General features: G+C 48.8%; 1 protein-coding gene across 2 annotated transcripts in view; it reads left to right on the top strand.

Annotated features, from left to right (window-relative positions):
* Positions 1 to 10,905, top strand: part of Catsper4 (cation channel sperm associated 4) — a 16,555-nt gene that overhangs the window by 4,615 nt on the left and 1,035 nt on the right. Inside the window, exons 4-10 of one of the 2 annotated variants that reach the window (XM_021200917.1) lie at positions 1,593 to 1,694; positions 5,536 to 5,633; positions 5,763 to 5,883; positions 6,082 to 6,215; positions 8,502 to 8,676; positions 9,897 to 10,105; positions 10,395 to 10,551. In XM_021200917.1, coding sequence (XP_021056576.1) covers positions 1,593 to 1,694; positions 5,536 to 5,633; positions 5,763 to 5,883; positions 6,082 to 6,215; positions 8,502 to 8,676; positions 9,897 to 10,105; positions 10,395 to 10,551 — 996 coding nt within the window. The remainder of the gene's footprint in view (positions 1 to 1,592; positions 1,695 to 5,535; positions 5,634 to 5,762; positions 5,884 to 6,081; positions 6,216 to 8,501; positions 8,677 to 9,896; positions 10,106 to 10,394; positions 10,552 to 10,905) is intronic. The other variant, XM_021200918.1, reaches the window with a different exon arrangement.

Below are 10,905 nucleotides of genomic sequence, written 5' to 3'. Positions count from 1 at the left end.
GAGACAGGAGCAACATTACATTTGTTCCTCTCTCTCTCTCTCTCTCTCTCTCTCTCTCTCTCTCTCTCTCTCTCTCTCTCTCTCTCTCTCTCTCTCTCTGTATACCATGACAAGAATGTGGACATCAAAGGACAACTTGCAGGAGGAGTTTGCTCTTTCCTCCTACTGTGGCATCTAACTAAGGCTGTGAGGCCTGCTGGCACACACCTCTGACCACTTAGCCATCTTCCTAGATCCTAAGACCATTTTGTAAAAAGTAAAAACAAACAAACAAAAAAACCCAAATGCTCTTATTATGGGTCTCAGTCAAAATTGTCAGAACTGGGACTGAGGATGTAGTTCAGTTGGTAAACCAGAAATTCAAGGTCATTCTTGGCTACGTAGTTTTGTGGCCAGCCTGGTTTACATGAGATTGTCTCAGATAATATAGTAAAACAGGAAAAATAAAATAAAGTTAAAAAAAGCCTGAAACCCTACTGTCGAGTTTGTGACTATGAAGGTCAGTCCCTAGAAGCCTATAGGTCTGCCAGGAACAGTGAATGTGAACAACCAGAGGCCCATACGATGGGCAAGGAATCTCCTGGCTGCTGGGTGTAGAAATAGTGGGGGTGAGGTGACTGGCTTGCTGGGGTTAATTCTGTGGACTGGGAGTCGTTTGTGGGCGTAGGTCACAGCTATGAGAAAGCAGAAAGACCAAGATTTAGGTAGGGCAGGAGTGAATTTGGTTAGGGAAGGACCCTAGCTATCCATCTACCAAATCATGTACTCCAGGTACATGTCCTAGATCTACAATGGGGAGGACACCTCAGACCTGACCCAGAGAACCTGAGATGCTGCAATCAGTAGGGATTGTAGGGACCAGACTGGTAGAGAAGTTCCCTGGAATTTGGGGTCCTGCAGCTCCTGTGGGCCAGGCCTTTTTCTTAAATCCAAGAGTCTGCTTGGTCCTTTGTACACACCCCTTCCCCAAATAGTCTGCTCTAGTGGTTAGGAGTGAAGGCCAGCTGGCTGTGTGATGCAACAGAAAAGGAAACGACTTTCCAAACAGTATTGACAGTCACATGACACAGTCTGGGTACTGCCTGGCTTTTGTGCAGAAGGTGTCCCCTAAGGGAAACCATAGAGATATTGAGGAGGAAGAGTAGCCAGGGTACCAGCACCCCTACACACACACACACACACACACACACACACACACACTCATACACATACACACACATACACACACATATACACATACACACACTCTCACACACACACATACACACACATACATACACACACATACACGCACACACATACACACATACATACACACACACTCACACACATACACACACATACACATACACACACATACACACACACACCCTCACACACACATACACACACACATACACACATACATACACACACACATACATATACACACACATACACACATACATACACACACATACACACATACACACACCCACACACCCACACTCACACACATACACACACACACACACACACACACACACACACGCACACACTCTCTCCAGCCTGCTCACTGACACTTCGTCTCCTTTTCTCTGTCTTCCATGTAGAAACACTACGAGTTATTCTCGACCGTGGATGACATTGTGTTGACGATCCTTATCTGCGAGGTTCTGCTTGGTTGGCTTAATGGCTTCTGGATTTTCTGGAAGGTGAGCTCCGGGAATCCCGGGCATTGCCCCTTTTACCTTATCCCTCCATTGCTGTCCCCACCACATCGAGCCTTTGCTCTGCAGAGTAAAGGGTTTGTATGGAGAGAGGATATATCAGTGAGTGAATGAGTGTGTGTGTGTGTGTGTGTGTGTGTGTCTGTGTTTGTGTGTGTGTAGCAGGATGTGAGTTGCTCAGGAAATGCCCCCTCCGTGTGTTCAAACCCCTGCTTCTGCCTTCCCAGCTCTGTCTCCTCACACAAACCCAGATCTCTGTATGGGGAATGGAGTTGGGGGATTGAGAATATCTACCTTCATGCTTATGGATCCGGATTAGCACTCTATAGATGTCTTCTGTAATTGAGGTCCTCTGTATTTTCAGCTGTATGAGCTCTAGTCCCTGTTTCGACAATTCATTTCTGCCAGGTAGCACAAAACCACACCATCCAGAACATGGATGGATGGGAGTGGCTATATTCCAGAAAAGCTCTTTCTTCCCCCGAGGTGTGTTGATGAAGCGTTTATTTGTTTGTTTGTTTGTTTGTTTGAGAGCCTTACTATGTTGCCCAGGCTCACCCCAGACTCCTGAGCTCCTACTAACTGGGACTACTATCGGGATTATCTCTAGCCCAGTAAGACTTCATTTGTGCCAAGCACAGTAATGCACACTTAACTATCCCAGTAGTTAGGAGGCTGAGGTAGAAGGGTCATGAGTTCAAGGCCTGCTTGGCCTAAGTAATGGGGCACCGTCTCCAGGAGACAGACAGAAGCACTTTATGTGTGAACACTGCAATTTGAGTTTCATGTAAGTTTCACATTTCCCAAGCCAGTCTGCTCATTTCTCCCCCTCTTCCCGTGCTGTAAAAACTACTCATGACTTCATAGGATGCCTTCAGGAAGGCTCTTCCAGGCTGGGCCCGTGTTGCTCTGAGTCTCCTTCCGCGTTACTCTCTGGTAGAGATAAAGTATATTTTCTATCTGCCTTTCTCAAAAGGATCTGTGAGCCCGACAGGGCAAAAATTTGTATCCTCAGAGAATGGATGAAGATAGGGGATCCAGCAGTAGCTTAATTCTGGGTGGATCTGTAGACCAGCAGTGTGGCTGGGCTTTTGTCTTGCCTCCTAGTGCTGAGAACTGACTTACCAGGTGTCTCATTCACTGATCTACTGCAGTGAAGAGACACAATGACCAAGGCTCTTATACAAGAGAGTATTGACTGGGGCTGGCTTACAGTTTCAGAGGGGTGGTTCATTATCATCAGGCTAGGAAGCATGGCAGCAGGCAGGCAGGCAAGGTGCTGAAGCAGTAGTTAAGAGCTTTACATCAGATCCACAGGCAGAGGTGGGGGGGGGAGGGAAAGACAGAGAAAGGGAGAGGGAGAGGGAAAGGGAGAGGAGGTAGGGGAGAAAGAGAGAGGAGAGGGAGAAAGACTGAGCCTGTCATGGGCTTTTAAAGTGTTAAAGCCCAAATCCAGTGACACATCTCCTCCAAGGCCAAATCTACTCTAAGAAGGCCACATCTCCCAATCCTTCCCATGAGTTCTACTCCCTGGTGTCCAAGCATCAAGTATGTTAGCCTGTGGGGGCCATTCTCATGTAGACCACCACAGTAGGCTTACTTACTCATCCACCAAGTTACACTCTGCCCCTCCCCCCTTTTAAATCCAAGACAGGGTTTCTCTGTGTAGCTCTGGCTGTCCTGGAACTTGCTCTTTAGATAAAGCTGGCCTCAGACTCAGAAATCTGCCTGCCTCTGCCCCTACCTCCCAAGTACTGGGATTAAGAGCATAAGCCACCATGGCCTGTCCCGTGGTCCTCTTTTTGAGACAAGGCCTTGTTAAGTTTCCTAGGGTGACCCTGAGCTTACAGTGTAGCCCACACAAGCCTTGAACTAGGAGAGACCTCCCTGTCACTTTAATTTTTTAAAAAATCTACTTTTTTTTTTTTTTTGGTTTTTCGAGACAGGGTTTCTCTGTGTAGTCCTGGCTGTCCTGGAACTCACTTTGTAGACCAGGCTGGCCTCGAACTCAGAAATCCACCTGCCTCAAAAATCTACTTTTAATGATGGTTTGTAAATGTTTTAACCTCCCTTCTAGCCCGCCAGAGTTAATGGAAAAGAAGGGATATGGGGAAGTGGACCTGTTTAGAAATGGTTCTTTGGAGCAAATCCATCTGCACTGTGAGGAAATCAGCATTTCAGTTCACAGATCCACAGCAACAACTCAATCCACTCACAAATACTTCATGAATATATCAGCAGTCCAGTTCGGTAGTACCGGGACAGCGGCAGCGGTGGCATGAAGTAGCAGGAACAGCCAGGCCTCAGTTTGAGTCAGCAGGAAGGACTTAGACCAGCAGGGATGCCAAGAGAGGTTCTTGGCTGTGCCTCTCTCAGCGAAGCAAAGATTAGCGAAGACAGGAGACCAACAAGCATTGCACAGCTAGTTCTATGAGCAAGCCAAGCTCCGCACCCCGCCCCACCCCATCCCCGTCACTGTCCCGTGGAGTCCTTTTATACTCCCTCCAAACATCACGTGTCCTGCTTGGGTCTTGCCTCACCACATGTCTTGCCTCAGCAGGAAGTGAGTCTGTCTTAGCTGACATCACTCCCGCTGATCGGCCGGAGTCTCCAGGAGCATCGAGGAAGCCACAGCCCACCACAAGTTTTAATCATCTTTTCACGGGCTTGCTTTAGCAGAACATCCTCTCTCCTGTGTCTGCTTCATCGAAACACCCCTCCATGTGTTTGCCCCAGCAAAACACCATCCGACACATCTGACTTTCCAAAGAACCCTTCCCCACTTCACTGCCCAACCCCCACCTCAGTCTCCTGAGTGGCTGGGGTTACAGTCCTTGATTCCACAGAGGGGCAGGCCTGTGTCCCCTGTGTGTGTGTGGTATGTGGCACAGACCACAGTCATGAGGCAGACTTGTATTGGATTGTCTCCCAAATTTAAGGACATCCTCCATTAAAATATAGGGTTTTTTGTTTTGTTTTGTTTTGTTTTTTAGTATTATCTTCAGACACACAGTGGCCAAAACTTTATTGAAAACCATGTGGAGTACTAGATCCACTCCAACCCCTCAATCCATTGTCTTCAATCACCTCTTTGGGTAATCTTATAGCCCCTGTTGATCTGCTTGGTGGCTGGGTTATAATCCTAGGCCAGCAGGCATGTATTTTTAATGCTTCCTTTTCTGACCATAGCCTTTGGTGAACAGCACTTTGCATTAAAGTTGCTGACACTTACGGAGGTCATAGAAATCTGTCTCTAATATTAGTGTGTGATAGATGTGCAATCACTTCTTCCGTCAACCTCTCACTGCTGTCCCTGTTAGTTGTTTCAACTTCTTATTTATTTATTTATTTATAGATGGTCTCACTACGTAACACTGCGTGGCCTGAAACTCCCTCTGTAGAACAAGCTGGCCTCAAACTCACAGAGATCAAACTGCTTTTGCCTCCTGAGTGCTGCAGTTAAAGACACACAATCACCAGGCCTAGCTAGTTTCATTGGGTTAATTACAGTGTGTGTTACAATTCACATGAAGGCAGGAACCTCTGAGAGTTTTCAAGTCACCTAACTGTAGGTCAAGTCACTGGCTAAGGGTGTGTGTGTGTGTGTGTGTGTGTGTGTTCACTGTATCTGAGAATGGCTGTTGACATGGGTGTAGGACTGTGAGTCCGTGTTTACAGCATGCTGGGACAACAATAGGATGGCAGCTGTCTAGCTTTGTTCTTAGAGGAGTGCTGACCCTCCCTTAGAGGGGTGTGTGTGGTCGTGCAGACGGGATACTAACACGGCTGGGCTTGATAGACACTTATGGGCTGCTCCCCTATTCAGGATGGCTGGAATATCCTCAACTTCGCAATTGTCTTTATCTTGTTTATGGGGTTCTTCATAAAACAACTTGACATAGTCGCCATCACCTACCCTCTCAGGTGAGTAGGGAGCCCTGAAGGTAGGAGGGGCATCTGTCTGGCTCCCAGGAAGGTTGGTGGGAGGGAGGCAACAAGAAGGAAAGGGTCTGGGGAGAGTCAAGAGGCATCCCTGAGAGGCACCACCCACAGGGTGCTCCGGCTGGTGCATGTGTGTATGGCGGTAGAACCCCTGGCCAGAATCATCAGGGTTATCCTGCAGTCGATGCCGGACTTGGCCAATGTCATGGCTCTCATCCTCTTCTTCATGCTGGTGAGTGTCTCCCAGACCCCAGTCTGTCCCTTTCCCTGAATACAGCCTGTAGGGGAGTGGGGAGGGATGGGAGCCCAGAGAAGCAAAGGACTCAGGTCTGACTCCTTGGCGATACTTGCTGGCCTCCGTTGGCATGTCCTGCCAGGGTCCAGGGCTGTCGCCGGGTGAGCTTAGGGTGGGCTCTGGTCTCTCTGACAGGTATTCTCTGTGTTTGGGGTCACGCTCTTCGGTGCATTTGTGCCCAGGCATTTCCAGAACATGGGGGTTGCCCTGTACACGCTCTTCATCTGCATCACCCAGGATGGATGGCTGGACATCTACACTGACTTCCAGTGAGTACAGCTCACGGTGGCTCTCTTGAGCTTCGTCTCCTCGTCGATAAGGCAGGCCTGGAGTTCCTGCCAGAGGGAAACAATGAGAGAGTGGGCTCCTGGGACTTCCATAAAGCTGACCTTACAGGAAGTAAATATCCAAGGAAATCATGGGCAGGGAGCTTTGGCTTTGTTGTATTTGAACATTATCACCATAGACGCTTCACACACAGGGCTGGAGAGATGGCTCAGTGGGTAAGAGCACTGACTGCTCTTCCAGTGGTCCTGAGTTCAATTCCCAGCACCCACATGGTGGCTCACAACCATCTGTAATGAGATCTGATGCCCTCTTCTGGTGTGTCTGAAGACAGCTGCAGTGTACTCATATATATATGATAAAGGGAGGAGGAGGAGGAGGAGGAGGAGGAGGAGGAGAAGCAACAGCTTCACACATTCATAGGGCCACCTGACCCTGTTCATGGAGACTTCAGCTGTGTGGCTCAACCTCTGGCCAGGAAGCAGGTCTGTGGCTGTGCCTGAGGTTTCTGGGTGGCCTCCAGCTTGCACCAGAGCAGGACAAATGACCTCGATTCCTGGGAAGTTTGGGTTTAAGCCACTCATGTTCAGACCTGCTCCCCAAAGTCATTTTTTGTGTTCTATTCTTTGCTTCTTCTCTGTCAAGTCCAAGTCCAGCTTCAATCCATCCCATGCCCCACTGTGAAGTAGATGCCAAGTTGGGTTTATCCAGAAACAAGGAGCAGAATTCCCAGCATTCAGGAATCGGAGACAGGCGAATCAGGAGTTCAAGTCAATTGTTGGCTATAATTAACAAGGCTTGCTTCAAAAAAGGAGAAAGGGGAAAGGGGTGGGGGAGTTGCATGGGGGTGAGCTTAGTGGGTAGAGTGTTTGCCTAGCTTGGGTTCAATCCCCAGAACCGATCAAAGAAAGATTGGTGACATTTACCTGTATGACACAGTCTGAGGCCAGACTGGGTTAACATGAGTACCAGTCTAAAAACATCAAAAAAACAAAAATGCTGGCAGAGTGGCACACAATTTTAGTCCCAGCACTCGGAAGGCAGAGGCAGGAGGCACTCTGAAAGAACTTGGGCAGCCTGGTCTATTTAGCCTGTTTCCAACAAATCAGAGTTACATGGTAAGACCTTGTCTCAACACAAACACAAACACACATACACCACAAAACCAAAACTAACAACAACAAAAGGTGGAACACTAATGCCCAGAGCGCAATTGCTTGGTGACATTTGCCTTTAATCCCAGTACTGGGGAAACAGAGGCAGGGTGACCTCTGTTTGAGGCCAGACAGGTCTATGTGGACTTCACAGTGAAGCTGCTTGCACTGGAGTTTTGAGTCTTTTCCTTTGCATTGGCCCTGTGACATTAGATGAATGAATCCACTGCTGGCCTCAAACTTGTAGCGATCTTCCTGCCTTGGCCTCTTAACTGCTGAGGTTACAGATGTGGGCTATCAAGACCAGCTCGTGTGTGTGTGTGTGTGTGTGTGTGTGTGTGTGTGTGTATGTATGTATGTATGTATGCATGTATGTATGTATGTATGTATGTATGTATGTATGTATGTATTTGTTCATCTTATGTTGCTGGCTGGTAAGCATGCCAGGTAAGTTTGAATCAGGTAAGCAGGCTAGGCAAGCCGTCTGCTGTTGAGCTATAACTCTAACTTCTAGCTTTTAAAAGTTGGAGGGGTTTGTTTTATCTGTTTTGTTTTTAAATGGAGTCTAGCATAGCCCGGGATAGTCCTGGACTTGGGTTCCTCCTCCACTCACTTCCCAAATGCTAAGCTTACAGACTATGCAACCCCGCTGGCTTATGCTGCGCAGGGGCTTCAAGCATACCAGGCAAACACTCTACCAACCGAGTTTTATTTCCAGTTTTGGGGTTTTTTGTTTGTTTGTTGTTTCGTTTTGTTTTTAAGGCAGATGCCCAGACTAGCTTTGAACTTCTGCTCTCCTATCTCTACTTCCCGAGAGCTGGACTTTATTACTTATCTGATCCTCTGTTTAATCATTCTCAATGAGATAGTACAATACAGTATTGACTATGTCATCGGGTGGTGTGAGGATCAGTCTAGAAAGATCTATAGAGCTCTTCTATGATGCAGCTCGGCATAGATGCAGCTCGGCTTCTAGTTATTGTGGCTGTGGCTTGTATAACTGTAGCTTGTTCTGGACATACAGAAGAGTGCTGATGGCCGGCTTGAGAGCTGGCCCTAACTCTCTGAGGCATGAAGGGCCAGGGAAATGATGGAGCCCCTGACTGCCATTCCCAGGGTGGACAACAGAGAGTACGCGATGGAGGTCGGGGGTGCCATCTACTTCGCTATCTTTATCACCCTTGGTGCCTTCATTGGTCTCAACTTGTTCGTTGTCGTGGTGACCACAAACTTGGAACAAATGATGAAGACCGGCGAGGAAGAGGGGCATCTGAACATAACGTTTACCGAGGTGAGCTGGGTGTGGTTGTGCAGGCCTTTAATCCTAGCGCTTGGGAGGATCTCTGAGTTTGAGGCCAGCCTAGGCTCCAAAGGGAGTTCCAGGACAGCCAGAACTGTTTCGAGGAAATCCTGTCTCAAAACAAGAAAACTTTTAGTGAGGTGTGAGGGCTGGGTAGGGCAGGAGAGAGGAAAGGGCGTGCCCCATGTCCAAGACTTGGAGGCAAGACGCCACATTTGTAAAGTCCCCTCTGTAACTGAGGATCCTGGAGGCTGGGTATGCATTCTTCGATGTGCCATAATTCAAGCTGAGCATGGGGTGGCATTGGGGGCATTTATCCAAGCACATCCGAAGTTCCTCTCTGTGATGGGAATGGTGGTAATCCTCACTTGCCAGAACACTCATGAGCATCTCAAAGGAAAATAAGAACCCAACAAATGCACTGGAGGGATTGCTCAGGGGTTAGGAGCACTTTGCTGCTCTTGCTGAGGTCCTGGGTTCAAGTCCCTCTCACGCAACTACTCATAATTGTAACTCTAGTTCCAGGGGTGTGTGTGTCCCCTAGCCTTCTTCGGGTCTCCACAGGCATTACATGTACATGGTGCCTTTACTTACATATACATAGCAGGCCTGTACATACATGTATACACGTAGACACATTAAATAAAAATAAATACTTGCTGGATGTGGTGGCGCGCGCCTTGGATCCTTGCAGAGGCAGGTAGATCTCTTAATTTGAGGTCAGCTTGGTCTATAGAATGAGATCTTGCCAGGGTGACAGAGAAACTTTGTCAAGAAAGAGAGAGAGAGAGAGAGAGAGAGAGAGAGAGAGAGAGAGAACTTGATAAATGTCAGCTACCCAGTGTTCACTTGGCAGAATTTCTGTAAGGTGGAGTGGAAGTGGACTATGGAAAGGTTAGAGAGACATGACGACCATCACTTCAGCGTAGGTAGGGCTTTAGAGGTTTGCTGGGGTAAGAATTTCCAGAGGGGGGTGCTTATGTGCTTGAAATTCGTTACCACAACAAGCTAGGGGGACTAAGACTGACTGGAGCTAAGGACTGGGCCCAGTATCAACTTGCTGGAAACCCTGGGTTCCATCCCTAGCGTGCGCAGATTAAAATGTTATGATACCAAATTAAGTTACAGGCTGCATGTCCTCAGAGATATATATCCTCCCTGAAGCTCCATGACCCTGACCTGTCTCCCCCCCCTCCATCCACTGTCCTCAGACAGAAGAGGATGAGGACTGGACTGACGAACTGCCACTGGTGCATTGTACAGAGGCCCGCAAGGATATTTCCACTGTCCCCAAGGAACCACTGGTTGGGGGCCCCCTGTGTAACCTCACGGAAAAGACCTGCGATAACTTCTGCTTGGTGCTTGAAGCAATACAGGGGAACCTGATGGAATACAAAGAGATCCGAGAGGAGCTCGACACGTAGGGGAGGGTCCTGGGGAGTCTGAGCTGGGCCTGGTCTCAGGTCATCGGCAAAGTAGCACGCCCAGGGTTCACGCTTCCCTGATCAGGAGGAGCTGGCATCCTGGTGGTTGGGTCATTTTTGTCTGCCGGGCGGGGCCAACACAGCCTGGGTCTCCTTGAGGGATGTTTCGAAGGCCGGGAGAAGCAGTTGGGGGGGGGGAGGGAGAGGGGGAAAGAGGGTGCCCACCAGGGAAGAGATGGACAGGCTTCGACGACCCCAACAAACCCGGCATCTCTTCTCCCCCAGGATTATAGAGGAGGTGTGCTCCATCCGGTTCAACAAGGAGCAGCAAAATGTCATCCTACACAAGCGCACCTCCAAAAGCACCACCTTCCTGAGCGAGTCCTCCGAGATGCCCGACAAGCAAGACTTGATCACTGCGCTGATGAGCAGGGGAGAAAAGGTGCGTACTCCTTCCCCGGCCTGATCGGCTCCACTGCCCCTCCCCCATGCCCCCCACACATGCCAATAGCTTGCAGGCACATAGCTAAGGTTTCCTTCCTTTTCCTGCAGACCCACTAAAATTCCTACTCCTCTTAACTGGCACCACAGAATCTGGCCAAGCCTCACCACTTCCCTCTCAGAGAAGCCCTGTCTCCTCCTCCCATTGGGCTCCACCCTAAGAGTCAGTCCATGTGGTTCCCCATCCTTTTTTTTTTGGTTTTCTCGAGACAGGGTTTCTCTGTGTAGCCTTGGCTGTCCTGGAACTCACTCTGTAGACCAGGCTGGCCTCGAACTCAGAAATCCACCTGCCTCT

This window comes from Mus pahari, chromosome 6, assembly GCF_900095145.1.
Source record: "Mus pahari chromosome 6, PAHARI_EIJ_v1.1, whole genome shotgun sequence".
Taxonomy (NCBI): Eukaryota; Metazoa; Chordata; class Mammalia; order Rodentia; family Muridae; genus Mus; species Mus pahari.
This window is presented reverse-complemented; position numbering and strand designations above follow the sequence as displayed.